General features: G+C 34.4%; 1 protein-coding gene across 1 annotated transcript in view; it reads right to left on the minus strand.

The window, feature by feature from the left end:
* Positions 1–230: 230 nt before the first annotated feature.
* LOC132296614 (MDIS1-interacting receptor like kinase 2-like) overlaps positions 231–17,559 on the minus strand; it is a 34,270-nt gene continuing 16,941 nt past the window's right edge. Inside the window, exon 3 of the mRNA XM_059794798.1 lies at positions 231–649. Coding sequence (XP_059650781.1) covers positions 231–649 — 419 coding nt within the window. The remainder of the gene's footprint in view (positions 650–17,559) is intronic.

Here is a 17,559-nt window from a genome sequence, read left to right on the forward strand (position 1 = left end):
ACAATTTGCGATTGTAAGAGTCCTCAAGTTGTTGAATTGTGGGTCAAAATCAGCAGGAATCACTTCCATCATGAAAGTTAAGAGGTAAGAACTAAAGTGGTCAAGTTTCTGCAATGTTGTAGAATCGCTAGAGCTGCTGATAAATTGTGAAGGCCAGTTTTAGAAAGTGGCAAGCCAGTGAGGGACTCGAACTTCTTGAAGCTGTCAGGTAACTGGCCGCCAAGATTATTTCAGGCAAGATTCAATCTACTCAACTGCTGACAAGAATGGAGATTATCAGGAATAGGTCCATCAAATTGATTAGAGCCCATATCAAGGAAGGTTAAACAAACCATAGCTGAGCAGTTGATAACAATTGGGCCAGTGAGAGAATTATTGTTAAGATTAAGTGATGAAATGCTGGGAGAATGGGTTAATGAGGGTGGTAGATGACCAATAAATCCATTGGAGATGGCAGAAAATTGTTTCAGATTTACAAGGTTCTGGAAAGCATTTGGGATAGTTCCTGAAAACCCATTGAAAGAGAGATCCAATTTAATAAGATTTGAGAAGTTTCCGAAACCAGAACTCAAACTTCCAGAAAGCTTGTTATCCTGAAGATGTATTAAACTCAACTTTGGTAGACGCATGAGATCTTCTGGGAAGTTTCCTACAAGAAAGTTTGAACTGAGAGACAGAAGCTCTTAAGTGACTACAATTCCCTAAATTCACTGGAATTTCTCCGTAGTAATAGTTCAAGGAGAGATCAAGAACTTGCAGTCCTTTTGCTGATTTACAAATGCCCTCATTGATTGTACCAACTAATGAGTTTTTTGATATATCAAGGAATCTAAGTGAAGGTAGATTAATATTCTTTGGTAAGGATCCAGAGAACCAATTAGAACTTTAAGTCAATTAGAACTCAAGTCAAGGATCTCTAAATTCTCTAATTGGAACAGTTCTACCGGAAGAGAATAGCTAAAAAAGTTCTGTGAAAGATTGAGAGTTCTCAAGTGTAATAAACCAACCAAGTCTTTAGAAAGCCTGCCTTTTAATCTTTTACTTCCAAGCTCTATACTCACTATCCTCAGCGACGCATTAGAATCATGTTGGGAAACGTGTTAATTTTAAAAACTTTTCGAGGGATTTTAATTCATAAATCTTGATTCATTACATAGAGACAAGTTTTATGCAAAAATAAAACATGATGTATCATTCAATTAAAAAATTAAATACTTACATCAAGGTTTGAGTAAACCTTAGATCTCTCCTCTAAAGTGAATATTCTCACTTATTGTAAATTTCTTTTGCTAGACACCTTTTCCATGGATCTCCATCTTCTTGGTAATGGTCTTGCCTTTAAGAATCACTCATAAGCCTCCATGAATGACCTTGAAAAATTAGGCTTGTGGGAGCCTCCATTAGATGAGAACACTGACCCTAATTTTCTAGAGAGAGAAAATTTATTCCTTTTTCCTTTTCATAAAAATCACCCCTAAAATATACATAGGCCATGTATATTTATAGGCAACATAAAAATAAAGAAAAGGAAATAACAAATCCTTCTCAATCTCTAATTCATATGTCTCAAATCTAATATGATTCCAATATCAAGTTGGGCTATGAGTGAGAATCCATTGGGCCTATTATTTTATTGGCTACAATGAATTAATAATTGGCCCGGTCCATGGACCCAATTTAATTAATTCATAAATTAATTTCTACTCTACTAAAAGAAATTAATTGAACTCCAATTAAATAATAAATAACATCTAAGTCAATATTACATTTTGACCCCTCTATGCATAATTAGTTATCGGATAAATAAAGCCATCAATCCGACTACTTAATTAATATATTTATTTTGGTACCACTAATTATTTCTGGCTCGATCACAATAAAACATTTGTTTGACAAAAATAATAATTTAAATAAATAAATATATAATAAATCATTTTGTCTAAAAATACACAAAAGCCTTCGAATTTACTTTGTGATTAACCATAATCAATACAAAATAAATACAAGTAGCAAAGATGCAAACATTGAAAATATAACCCTCTAACTATTAATTACATAACTAACCAAAGTGTTGGTCTAAGGATCCCGAAGAATTCGCCGAACAAATCAAAGTAATTATTAATTAATAAAAGAGTCTATAATTTTCTCATACTTAAGAGGCAAATGCCATGACGGTGATAGGGAGCAATTGCATACGACGGCTCTCGCAATATATCTCAACCTAACGCGGATCCAGTTCAAATCTTAATTAATTATGAGTCCATCCATAATTACCGACTATGAACCATTTATGATTACTATTTATATATCATGCATTGATTGCCATCACAAACATATATATAAATATCTCTTGTAATCAAATGGACACTATCAATTCTATAATGAATCGAAATATAATACATTGAATTCACCAATTGTATAAAACATAAATATTTCATAAACGTCAGGAACATATGTCACTTTAATCCAAACAGGAATTTGCTATGCCAGGGCATATAAAATCCCAACAGCTCCCACTTGCCCTCATAGGCAATTCAAATTGCACCTAACTCCAATGTTATCCAGGTGTTGATCAAAACTATTGATCGACGACACCTTTGTTAAGGGATCAACAAAGTTATGTTCCAATGCAATGTTCTAGCCACAAGTACATTTTCTTGCCGGACAATATCATGTAGAACATGATACTTCCTATCAGTGTATTTTGTTCATATATGGAACCTTGGGTCATTGGTTTGGACTACTTCTGCACTATTGTCGCAATATAGCTCGATAGGCAGGCTAGTATGCTCCACAACCTCTAAATCAGTGAGATCAAACCAATAGGCTTCTTTTGCCGCCTTTAAGGCTGCAATATATTCCACCTGCAGGTTTGAGTCAGCAGTTGAAATCTGCTTAACAATCTACCAACTGATTTCCCTTCCATTAAGTGAACATACACTAAGTCATGAACCTCATAGTATCTACTTCTGATTGAAAATCAGAACTAGCATACCTGACTAGGACCATATCATCACATCCATAAATGAGTATGATATCATTGATTCTCCTTAGGTACTTAATGATATTTTTCACAACAGACTAGTTGTCAAGTCCAGTATTGGACTGATCTCTACTGACTATCCCTACTATGTAGCGGATGTCCCGTTTGGTATAGACCATGGCATATATGAGACTCTCATATGCCGAAGCATATTGTTCCAGTCTCATTTGCTCAATCTCCTTTGATAGTCTTAAAAAACTACTTACTAGAGAGAGCAATCCATATCAATAAAGCAAGAACTCATTCTTTGAGTTATGCATACCAAACCTGGTCAAAACTTTATCAATGTAGGATTATTAAGATAAGCCTATTTTCCTTTTAACCTGATCTTGCAAAAGCTTGATCCTAGGAATATAGCTTACATCTTGAAAATCCTTCATTTAAAAGTAATTGAACAACTACCTTTTTATTGATGACAAAACTTCCACGTCATTATAAATGAGTAGGATGTCATCAATATATAGAATTAAGAAAAATAATGACATTCCCTTGTACACTCATGATTTATTCACTAAGAAATCTTCTGGTATCTTTTTGTAGATTAACTTACCTTCCATAGGTATCACCCTACTAGAAAGTTCTACAAGATCCCAGAATTTATTAGAATACATAGATTCCAACTCTGATTTCATAGTAACTCGCCAAAACGATCTGTATCCATATCGGCTCACACTTCCGTGTAGCTTACTGGGCCCAACTCATGTTTAACAGGGATGTCCATAATGGTCTCACCTAAAAACATGATTCTGTCGGTTGGATGATAATCCTCCCACTACATTAATGTACCGATGCAGAAATCTGTGTACTAGATGATGCTGACGCATCAATAGAGAATTCATATATTATTCTCAATCTCTATAATAAGTGTGTTCACATGTGGTACATCTGGTACTCATACCATATTCTCTAACATTATGTTACTAAGTGTGTGATTCATAATATGATTCTCCTATAGATAAACAGTGAGTGTAAACAATCAACTTTTATCTTTGAGATCATAAAATAATCCATCCTAGTGACTTAAGAGTAGCTATCAAATCTAGCATGCCTATGATTTGCTTCCAACTTACTTGTCCATATCAAACGCACATGTGCAAGACTACCCCATACGTGCATGTGATTCAAACTAAGATTTAGTCAAAAACACAGCTCAATGGTATCCTTGAGACAGACTAAGATGGAATGCAGTTCATAATGCGCATCGATGTCATTAACGCTAAACTCTTAAATGAAAGAGATAATGTGGCATAACTAATCATAGATCTAACCATGTTAAGTGGAATTCTGTTATTCCTATTTGACACCTAAATGCATTTAGCGTCAATTGCGAAAAACTGGTACATAATACCCTCATTGACTATATAGTCTTTGCACTATCCCAAGAAATACTCATATCCTCGATCAGATCGAAGTGTCTTGATAAGTTTACCTAATATGTGCTCCACATCAGTCTTAACCTTCTCAGAATATACCAAGAGTTTAAGACTTGTGTTGCATCAGATAAACTTATCCAAAACGTGAGTAATCTTGCTTGGATGTTCATAAGACCACGCGTGTCAGTGTGTACCGACTCCAATTGTCCTTTATGTCTATTTCATCTGGCTGATTAAGCCCTAAGAGTTATCTATCCTTCAAAACAGGGTTCACAAGTTTGGTTTAGGCTCCCCTGCCTCACTAGGTAATTAACCTTCTTTGACCAATCTTTGAATTTATTTTGATTGATAACAACCCAAAAATAGACATTAAAAATACAATGAGTCAGGAATAACAATTTTTCTCTTAACATTCAATCTAGAAGATGCAACATTAGTTTTTACATCCTGCAAATCTTAAGAGTTTGTGATTATAGTATATTAACCATCTTTCAATGCACCAGAAGCAATAGCATATCTATTCAATTTTATAAAACCAGTTTTACAAAATAACAACACAGTTTTTATAAACCACAAGTGAAACAAAAATTAGATTGCGTCTAACTTCTGTGCATAAAGATAGTTCTCTAATACTAATATCCTCATACTCTCTAATTTCAGATGTAATACTTCCACTGACCTAACTACAACCTTGGCATCAGGTCAAAAGATAAATATATATCCATATCATCAAGGCTTCTGGATTCCTGAAATCCTTACGATGAATTGCAAACATGTTTAGTGGCTCTAGAATCTATCCATCTGGAATTAATAGATGCAACCACATAACATGGCTCAATGATTAAATATATATTTTCCTATGCCACGTCATTGCTTAGACATTTCGTCCTATAGTGTTTTAGTTAACGGCAAAAGAAACAGTTTCATTCGCCCTCAACATACACTGCCTTATTCCCTTTAACCTTTTAGATACCTATGTTTTGTGCTAGCCTAGTCCTATTTATCATCCTTCTTCTTTACTTTGCCCATCCACTTGGGCCTAGAAGAAGATGGTATAGACTAGGTTAGATTGATAGGAACGCCCAAACTCTTGATTATCCCTTCATCTGTTACCAATTCTATAAGAATATCAGCAAGTGTGAACTCAAACTGATTCCTTATTTAGTTCACTCTAACAGAGTCGAACGAGTTTGGTAACAAGGCAATAATCATGTCAACTTGAAACTTACCACCCAAGTCAGCCCTATTAATCTCCAGCTAATTTTAAATAATAAACAATCATTTTCCAAAATTCGATTTCATACTGGAGTTCCTTAGGCTATCTTGATGCTATTCAAGTCTGATATAGTACTTTAGCATACTCTCTATCTAATCTCACCAAAACATCTTATTAACATTTAACATGATGCTTGAAAAAAATAAAATAATGTAAATGTTAGCTTTGGAGCGTATTCGAGGTAAACTCGAGAATATTGCACCAATTCATCTCATTTGCCTTATTTCACTTATTCAAAGCATTAATGTTCTCTTGGGTATCTTAAAGTAAAATGATTAGGTTTTAGGAGTAGTAAATACATTTGTACCACCATGTTGTGAATAAAATATCTAAATTCCTTTCTAGTCATTATAAATGAAGTCCACATACATTGAAATTAGCAAGCAGATAAAATGGATTAGACATAATTAGTCTGAATATAAATGCATTCATACAATATGCAAGGTGAATTATTAATACTGTCATGCATATTTAAAATTAAAATGAGTTTGTTTACCACATAATATAATAAATCTCAATCGAACAAGAGATCATTATCATTATTGGTGAACAATCCCTTTTAATTAATGTGGGTCCCTCAACTCTGTAGCATAATAAATCAACCAATCAATATGTCAATAACTTATCCTGTTGGAGGAGTTCATTATTACTATTGTAGAGATTCATTTGCTATTAGGTGAGCACTTCCATTAAAATAATATGTGGGTCCCTTAACCACTGCATGAAAAATCGGATAACCAATACACCAATAACTTATTCAGTTGGCGAAGTTCATTATTGTTATTGGCAGGCAAATCCCATCATCTCCATATTTCTTAAGACAATGTCTTGTCTATCTATATGAAATGATTCCCGATTATGTTTAGCCTTTCTAAAATCACCTAGTGTAGACCACTCCGTTGGGGAGCTAACACTATTGATTTTAGATTGAGTGTATAACGTTATTAAAGCTCTAATGAAAAATAAAATATTAAATATCTTGTCATTATAATCTAGACTCTTTAAATCATGCGTAGGGCCTTATTTTTAAAGATTTAATTACAATGAACATTTAATATTATTATTTTCATGAGATAACCATTCTTATAATATTAAGACTCTTCAAATCATGCGTGGGGCCTTATTTTTGAAGATCTAATTACAATGGTATTAATAACAAAGGCCATGGGGCAATGTATAAAAATCCCCGCTCCCACTTAATTTTTAATCATTCATAATTAGGGTTTTCATTTTATTCATTTACATGATATAATGCATGCAAAACGTCTTGATTTTAATCCAATTAAATTTAGAAAATATTTGGACTTTAAACGATTCACTAATATTTAATTTGAGGCACACTTTAAAAATAATTTACAAAAATAATTTTTCGTTTCCCAATAAGTGCTCTCAAATTAATTAGTAATCAAATCCAATTAATTTTCATAATTTAATTAATATAAATCAAGTCATTTAATTAAATATCATGGATCCAATGCATGAATAATAATAATAAACAATTAATTATTCCATGCATCAGTTAAATAAATAAATAACAGACAGAAGCAATTTAAATGACCAATGGATTCAGCTTTTAACATTTATATGCTCTAAGTAATGCGCGAGGGTTTATCATTAGCCGCGTCACATGGGATTATTTCCCATCAATCCCTCTTGATCTCCGGCCAAAACCTTGCCGCCGACAACTCTCCGGTCGCCGGAAAATCGCCGAAAAATTCCAGAAATTAAATTAGGCCTTAAAAAATTCCAGAAAATTTCTGAAAAATTTCTAAAAAATCCCAGAAAATTCCTGAAGCCTAATTTAACCCACTTGGACATTCTTGAAGCTTCATAGCATCCTTTGATGAAGATTACATGGCTTTAAAAATATTTACAATTTGAAATACAATGGAAAAAATTAAATTACATCATTGAACTTTCAAATGGCTAAATCAAAGCCTTAATTACATTCATCCAAAGATAAAATTACATTCAATTAATCTATAAACTTCATCCATGCCCCAAACACACATCATCATCCATTCACAATTATACATACATCATCATGTATCAATATATTAAATCATACATCAATATATATATATATATATATAATTTGGATCCATGATGATGATTTTGATAAAAACATGATCTCTAGTAATGAATCAAACCATGCTCTGATACCACTGTTGGGAAACGTGTTAATTTTAAAAAAAATTCGAGGGATTTTAATTCATAGATCTTGATTCATTACATAGAGACAAGTTTTATGCAAAAATAAAACATGATGTATCATTCAATTAAAAAATTGAATACTTACATCAAGGTTTGAGTAAACCTTAGATCTCTCCTCTAATGTTAATGTTCTCACTTATTGTAGATCCCTTTTGCTAGACACCTTTTTCATGGATCTCCATCTTCTTGGTAATGGTCTTGCCTATAGGAATCACTCATAAGCCTCCATGAATGACCTTGAAAAATTAGGCTTGTGGGAGCCTCCATTAGATGAGAACACTGACCCTAATTTTCTAGGGAGAGAAAATTTATTTCTTTTTCCTTCTCATAAAAATCACCCTTAAAATATACATAGGCCATGTATATTTATAGGCAACATAAAAATAAAGAAAAGGAAACAGCAAATCTTTCTCAATCTCAAATTCATATGTCTCAAATCTAATATGATTCCAATATCAAGTTGGGCTATGAGTGAGAAGGCCTATTATTTTATTGGCTACAATGAATTAATAATTGGCCCAGTCCATGGACCCAATTCAATTAATTCATAAATTAATTTCTACTCCACTAAAAGAAAATAATTGAACTCCAATTAAATAATAAATAACCTCTAAGTCAATATTGCACTTTGACCCCTCTATACATAATTAGTTATCGGATAAATAAAGTCATCAATCCGATGTTGGTTTCCTTGATGGAGTCGCCACAACCAACAAAGCTTGAAGAGTTGTGTGAGAATTTAGGAGGTGGCCAAGTTTTACATTTATAGAAAGCCACTACTACCTTTCTCTATATAAAATATAGATAGGGTGAGTAGGGATCGTCCCAAGGGATTATACGTGTTGGAATTTCAACTTCGACTCTAGCGTACCAAATGATTGCAAAAGAGAATTGGGTTGGTTGATTACTTCTAGAAAAGAATTAATTAAAATGCAATAAGATAGAGAGTTAGTAAGAAGGAAAGGTCTTGGGGTGTAGAGATCACCACCAAACAATACTATTCCAAACCATAATCAAGTGACTAATGAGGGAAATGAATGTGTTGCAACAATGTTGTGTGTGTAAAAGATATTCAATTGGTAAGGGTGACTCAACAAGTGCAAATTGTCTCAATCAACATGTGTGAGGCCACAATACATCTATTGGTAGAGGAATATATTGTCTAGACATCATGTGAAGAGAACAAAATATCAAATCAAGTCATTGAACCTTTCATTAAGCTCATAGTCCAAGCAATCCATAAGGATGACTTAGTTAAACATGCATTATCTAAACATCATGTGAGAGGTACAAAATATCTATTGGGAGAGGAATAAATTGTCTAAACACATGTGAAAGATACAACATATCATAACTAGTTATTAATCCTTCATTAAGCTTACAATCCACATGCAACACAATATTAGAGGAATATGCCATTTGGACTCACAAGCATGGAACATCAAACATCAAGACTAAATTGTCCTCCCATCTAACATTATACTACCACTACACTAAATCTACACTACTAGCATGAAAATAAAGCTATCTAGACTAGGGGAGAGGCACAAACCATCAAGAATAGGCATAAACCATCAAATGAACCAAAATAGCATTCATTAAGCATATCATCTTGATAATCTCTAGATCTATAGCATCAATACACATAGACATGCATCAAAAACACTAAATCTAGAGATAAGCACATGAATATCCTACTCTAGCATACATAGACATATGGATAGAATAGAATAGTCAATTGGAAGCATTAAACCATACAAACCATGAAATAATCAAGATTTATATATACATGAATATCAAGATGTATCATACAACACTAATCTCTCAATAATACACAAGATTAGAGTATAGAAAGCATGCTTAGGGCTAACTCTAGCCCCAAGAGGATGTCTAGACACTCATGGTAGTGATGATCCAACCCTCAAGTGCTAACTCCATGGCTGCTCCCTTATTGGTGAAGATCTCCTCCAATGGTGCTCTAGCTTCCCTCTTTCCTCCTCTCCAAGAAGAGCCTCCAAAAAAATGATTTTCAATGTGTGACAAGAGACTCTAGACTCTCTCCAAAAAGTGTATCATATTCCTTATATAGGTAGGTCAAATACACCCTATGATGAGCTGTGGTCGTGCAAGGCATATTCTCCAATGATTGGGTAAAGGACGGAATAAATGAGCTGGACTTTAACTTTTTCTCGCTGGAGGAAGTTCGATCGATCGAACCTTAACTTGGATCGATCGAAGATGGGTTCGATCGATCGAACTGCATCTTGGATCGATCGAAGTGGTCTGACTCCTCCGGATAAGGACAAGGCTGAGATATTTCGAAGATATTTATGGGGAAAAGGACAAAAGTGGTTGGTAGGCATACAGCTGTGGATAAGATCAATCATTTGAATAGGACAAAATAGGGTTCGATCGATCGAAGTTGATATTGGATCGATCGAACTTGGAATTTCAGCAAAGGCCAAGGTTGGATCTATCGAGAAGTACTGTGATCGATCATAGATGTTCGATCGATCGAACTTTAAGTTGGATCGATTGAACTTTTCAGCTGCACAACTTTGATTCCTTTTTGCTCCTTTCTTTCTCCACTTTGCTCCCTCCTTTGGTTTATCTTAGGATTGCTTCAATTAAGCTCTTATTTGGCTGAGTTAGCTCAATTTTGGGATTAGTGCCTGAAAATATAAATAACACGTAATAAGTCTAAAACGGCAAAGTAAGATAGATAAAGGTACTAGAATGCTTAAGCTTAACGGGTTTAAATGCGCACTTTTCAGTGCTCATCACACCCCCAAACTTAAATATTGCTAGTCCCTAGCAATGAACTAAGAAGTAAAGGAATGAAATGAACAACTAAACAAGTATAAACTGGAAAGCAAGTAAAATGATAACACCATTTTCGTAGGGAACACGATTGCATTTAACATATGCAACAAGTCTTTTAAACCCCTAAGTTACGCCTAGTGGACGAGTGAAGTCTCGTGAGGGTTTCCAGAAATGATACCCACAAACATTAAGCTCATTCTTTCAAAAGAGGCACCAATATTGCAAATAAGCATTGGGAGAAAACTACCTCAAGTATGCAATTTTTCAACCGTTTCTAAGCAATCTCCCAAAATCTCAACATCAAACAAGCAAGCATGGTCCTCCACACATCAAGAAAATGATCATGAAAATCGAAACAAGTCTAGAATCCTTGTGAGAGGTCCGGCATCAAGTGTGTTGCTATCTTAGCCAACTAGAGAAGTAATCACATCCTTACCCTCAAACTAGCACACAAATCTAGTACCGATCATCAAGATAAGAGAGTGGACATTTTATTAAAGCTTTATTATTCTAGGTGCACTTATTCTTTTCACTCATTTTTTATTATTATTATTATTATTGAGGATCAAAGATGGAAATATTATGCAATATGTTGATCTCTTAAGCTTTCTAAAAGATTCATGTAGCGAGCTTTAGGTCAATGACTCCCAAACCAGATGGCTTTAGGGCATTAGGTGTTAAGACACCCCAACGGACTTACAAACTCAAATCAACTAGGCTACAAATCAAGACAACAACCATCTAATCATTTCCTACTTCTCACCTTTTGGGAGAAGTCCTCACTTTTATTGCTTTTGCAACTTTCTTTCTTTTTTTTTTTCTTTTTTTTTTTCAATTATTAACCTAGAGTTTGGGCCCTCCACCTTTCGGCGCGAGAAGTTCACTGCTTAATGAGGCAAGAATCCCAGCTACTCAATGAAAAGGGGTTGTTATCCACCTTTATCAAGAATGAAAGCTTTCAATGTACTACTAGCCCAATTGGGATATAACCAATTCAATAATCAACAAAGCATGTACCCCACAATTGAATGTTAGCGTGCGCCGGTGCTAGTGTAGAATCCTAGAATGAATCTCAAAACAATCACAAACTCAGGATGATGTGGACCACAAATGCAAGCAAGATATCAATCTTTTGAAAAATTTACTCCTAAATGGCATCCTCAAGGCATACAAGGAGTATTGGACTCTCAAGTCAAGCAATTTTTAACTTTTAAGCAATATAGTCCTCAAAAGATCAAAATCATAGCTAACATCAATCTCAAATCTCAATCATGCATTTAAAGCTAAAATCTTAAGTAGAATGCAACAAGACACCTTACCCCCAAACTTAAATCGCACATTGTCCTCAATGTGCAATGAGAACAATGGAAAAAAAAAAAAAGTGGAAAGAGTATACCGTGGTGGTGTAGACATGAAGCCCGGTCATGATCTAATTCGAAAGACGTCTCCCCCAAACTTGGAATCAACAACCTACTTGAATAACCACGCTAGCAAACTCACATCAAATATCAAATGGGATAAGAATAATCAAATCAAGCATTCTAAGGCAATGTAACACATGATCAAGAGAGATATAAGATCAAGCCCTAACTAAAGCATAAAGTATGCATGACTACACATAAGGGCACAATGATGAATCTTTTTATATTTTTCATTTAATGAAAGCAAGTATATACAAAATGCAAGAAAAACAAAGAATAAAATGCATGAACAAAATATAAAAAGAAAATTAAATAAAGCAAAATGTAATGAAAGAATATGTTCAATATAAGAAATGAAAAACAATATGTGCAATGCAAGAAATGAAAAGGGACATGTACAATGCAAAAAAATGGAAAGAATATGTACAATGCAAGTATATACAAAATTTTCTTACTTTTTGTTTTTCATTTTTTTTTTTTTTTTTTGAAATAATCAAAGGAAATTAAATTAATGAGATACAAATTTTGATCGATCGAAGAAAGATTTCGATCGATCGAAGAGGATAAAGAATGTACAAGTTTAAGGGTTCAAGAGTTGACACGTGTTGGAACCTTGGATCGATCGAACTTGGAATTCGATCGATCGAACATGTAAAATTTTGAAAAGTCCCGTGAGCATGCATTTTGGAATTTGGATGCATGTCCAAAATTTTTCTAAGTGTTGGGACTCATGATCGATCGAACCACATGTTGGATCGATCGAAAGGTAGTTCGATCGATCGAAATGGTTTACGATAGATCGAACTTTTGAAAATTTGGAGATCCCGAGAGCATGCATTTTGGAATTTGGATGCAGGTCCAAAATTTTTCTAAGTGTTGGGTGCAAAATGAGAGCTGGATCGATCGAGTCCATAGTTGGATCGATCGAACCAAAGTTCGATCGATCGAACCAAAACTTGGATCAATCGAAATTATGCCTAAATGCTCAAAATGACTTGAATGCTCATGCAATCCCTTACTCAGTTCCTTCCAATGTATATGAACCACAAAAATAGTATCTAGACTTCGCAAGAATCAAAATGCAAGATAGAAATGAGGGAGGAATAGAGTGATGAAACTCTACGAATACTAGTGTTTAACGTCTCTAGCAAGACGTTAGGTCAACTCACTAATCAAATGAATCAAAAACTGGATATGAAACATCCTTATTGACACTCTTTTCACTTTTCTCATTTAATGTCCCACTTATGACAATAAAATCATCCTCCAAAAGAATGACTTGAAAAGAAATAAAAGAGATGATATTGTTCCTTTCATCCACGGTCTTGAAAACAAAATCAATCATGGTTAGGCTTGCCTCTTTGTTGTGTTCTTGAAACACATTCAAATGATCATCCACATTGATAATTGGTGAGGCATTGTCTTTCAAAGACTCATTTGGATTAATAAGAAACACCCTCCCTTCATCCCTCTTCTCCTCCTCATAAATTACCATTTTCTCACCTTCTAAGTAAGCTAAGGAGTCCATTAGAGAGTTTATTTCATTTTTAGAGCTTTTAAAGTCAAAACCACAATTTTCATACATTTCCAAAAGACATTCCTCAAGAGGGTCATTAGAGATAATAGAAGGAAGGCTCTCTTCAACAAGTTCCTCCTCCTTCTCTCCTACCTCAAGTGTGGTCAACATCTCCTCACTCTCTAGAGTAGCCATCTCCGAGATAAAATCATAATCAAAACAAGGAAAGTCCTCATTAATCATGTTATGTTCTATTGGATTAGCCACTAACTCACTTGCCACTTCCTCCTCTATACAAGATAGAGTGCTAGGCATTAACTCACTTATTTCATTCTCCTCACTATCATCATCCTCATCTATATTCATTGAAGTTCTTGCCATTTTTTCATTTGCCTCTTCCTCCTCCTCTTGATGAGAAAGAGTACTTACAATTTGCTCAACTTGAGCTTCTAAGTTGGCTAAAGTTTGAGAATGAGAATTAATAAGTGAAGTGTGTGAAATATGCACATCAAGTAAAGCTAACACTTTTTCTTCAAATCCGGGTGAGTACTTGGAAGGTGGTGGAATTGATTCATCATAAAATGGTGGTGGAGGGCAATAGTCATAAGAAGGATTAAATGAGTGATCAAGTCCATAATAAGATGATGCATGAAATGAATTGGACTCAATATCATAAGGATTAAAATGTGATGGAGGAGCATAAGGTGAAGGGATGTAATTCCCCCCCAAACTTGGATCAAACAATTCCTCCATTCACAATTAAAACCTAAATGCAAGAAAAAATTGGCCTCAACAAGGGCCTATGCTTGGACAAAAATTTAGCAATAAAATGAGCCTCAACAAGGGCTATCACAAGCATACAAAGAAGTGAAACAATTAAAATACAAGAGTTCCAAGAATTGCTCACAACGGTCCTTTAGCACTTCAACTCCAAATTTAGCTTTTAAGCTCCAATGATTGCTTTAAGTTCCAAAGTTCGCCTTCCTTGTAGTCAAGTACCTAATTGAACAAATAATAATGAGAATCAAGAGAAAAGAATATACAATGGAAAATAAAATAAAAATAGAAGCAATCTAATGAACACTATTGTCTAGTTTAATTCCAACAAAACCGTTAATCCCCGGCAACGGCGCCAAAAACTTGTTGGTTTCCTTGATGGAGTCGCCACAACCAACAAAGCTTAAAGAGTTGTGTGAGAATTTAGGAGGTGGCCAAGTTTTACATTTATAGAAAGCCACTACTACCTTTCTCTATATAAAATATAGATAGGGTGAGTAGGGATCGTCCCAAAGGATTATACGTGTTGGAATTTCAACTTCGACTCTAGCGTACCAAATGATTGCAAAAGAGAATTGGGTTGGTTGATTACTTCTAGAAAAGAATTAATTAAAATGCAATAAGATAAAGAGTAAGTAAGAAGGAAAGGTCTTGGGGTGTAGAGATCACCACCAAACAATACTATTCCAAACCATAATCAAGTGACTAATGAGGGAAATGAATGTGTTGCAACAATGTTGTGTGTGTAAAAGACATTCAATTGGTAAGGGTGACTCAACAAGTGCAAATTGTCTCAATCAACATGTGTGAGGCCACAATACATCTATTGGTAGAGGAATATATTGTCTAGACATCATGTGAAGAGAACAAAATATCAAATCAAATCATTGAACCTTTCATTAAGCTCATAGTCCAAGCAATCCATAAGGACGACTTAGTTAAACATACATTATCTAAACATCATGTGAGAGGTACAAAATATCTATTGGGAGAGGAATAATTTGTCTAAACACATGTGAAAGATACAACCTATCATAACTAGTTATTAATCCTTCATTAAGCTCACAATCCACATGCAACACAATATTAGAGGAATATGCCATTTGGACTCACAAGCATGGAACATCAAACATCAAGACTAGATTGTCCTCCCATCTAACATTATACTACCACTACACTAAATCTACACTACTAGCATGAAAATAAAGCTATCTAGACTAGGGGAGAGGCACAAACCATCAAGAATAGGCATAAACCATCAAATGAACCAAAATAGCATTCATTAAGCATATCATCTTGATAATCTCTAGATCTATAGCATCAATACACATAGACATGCATCAAAAACACTAAATCTAGAGATAAGCACATGAATATCCTACTCTAGCATACATAGACATATGGATAGAATAGAATAGTCAATTGGAAGCATTAAACCATACAAACCATGAAATAATCAAGATTTATATATACATGAATATCAAGATGTATCATACAACACTAATCTCTCAATAATACACAAGATTAGAGTATAGAAAGCATGCTTAGGGCTAACTCTAGCCCCAAGAGGATGTCTAGACACTCATGGTAGTGATGATCCAACCCTCAAGTGCTAACTCCATGGCTGCTCCTTGTTGGTGAAGATCTCCTCCAATGGTGCTCTAGCTTCCCTCTTTCCTCCTCTCCAAGAAGAGCCTCCAAAAAAATGATTTTCAATGTGTGACAAGAGACTCTAGACTCTCTCCAAAAAGTGTATCATATTCCTTATATAGGTAGGTCAAATACACCCTATGATGAGCTGTGGTCGTGCAAGGCATATTCTCTAATGATTGGGTGAAGGACGAAATAAATGAGCTGGACTTTAACTTTTTCTCGCTGGAGGAAGTTCGATCGATCGAACCTTAACTTGGATCAATCGAAGATGGGTTTGATCGATCGAACTGCATCTTGGATCGATCGAAGTGGTCTGACTCCTCCGGATAAGGACAAGACTGAGATATTTCGAAGATATTTATGGGGAAAAGGACAAAAGTGGTTGGTAGGCATACAGCTGTGGATAAGATAAATCATTTGAATAGGACAAAATAGGGTTCGATCGATCGAAGTTGATGTTGGATTGATCGAACTTGGAATTTCAGCAAAGGCCAAGTTTGGATCTATCGAGAAGTACTGTGATCGATCATAGATGTTCGATCGATCGAACTTTAAGTTGGATCGATCGAACTTTTCAGCTGCACAACTTTGATTCCTTTTTGCTCCTTTCTTTCTCCACTTTGCTCCCTCCTTTGGTTTATCTCAGGATTGCTTCAATTAAGCTCTTATTTGGCTGAGTTAGCTCAATTTTGGGATTAGTGCCTGAAAATATAAATAACACGTAATAAGTCTAAAACAGCAAAGTAAGATAGATAAAGGTACTAGAATGCTTAAGCTTAACGGGTTTAGATACGCACTTTTCAGTGCTCATCATCCGACTACTTAATTAATATATTTATTTTTGTACCATTGATTATTTCTGGCTCGATCACAATAAAACATTTGTTTGACAAAAATAATAATTTAAATAAATAAATATATAATAAATCATTTTGTCTAAAAATACACAAAAGCCTTCGAATTTACTTTGTGATCAACCATAATCAATACAAAATAAATACAAGTAGCAAAGATGCAAACATTGAAAATATAACCCTCTAACTATTAATTACATAACTAACCAAAGTGTTGGTCTAAGGATCCCGAAGAATTCGCCGAACAAATCAAAGTAATTATTAATTAATAAAAGAGTCTATAATTTTCTCATACTTAAGAGACAAATGCCATAACGGTGATAGGGAGCAATTGCATACGACGGCTCTCGCAATATATCTCAACCTAACGCGGATCCAGTTCAAATCTTAATTAATTATGAGTCCATCCATAATTACCGACTATGAACCATTTATGATTACTATTTATATATCATGCATGGATTGCCATCACAAACATATATATAAATATCTCTTGTAATCAAATGGACACTATCAATTCTATAATGAATCGAAATATAATACATTGAATTCACCAATTGTATAAAACATAAATATTTCATAAACGTCAGGAACATATGTCACTTTAAT

The sequence above is a fragment of the Cornus florida genome, unplaced genomic scaffold (assembly GCF_030987335.1).
Source record: "Cornus florida cultivar Cherokee Brave unplaced genomic scaffold, ASM3098733v1 CherokeeBrave_3.0.0_Hap2_Chr02, whole genome shotgun sequence".
Lineage (NCBI taxonomy): Eukaryota > Viridiplantae > Streptophyta > Magnoliopsida > Cornales > Cornaceae > Cornus > Cornus florida.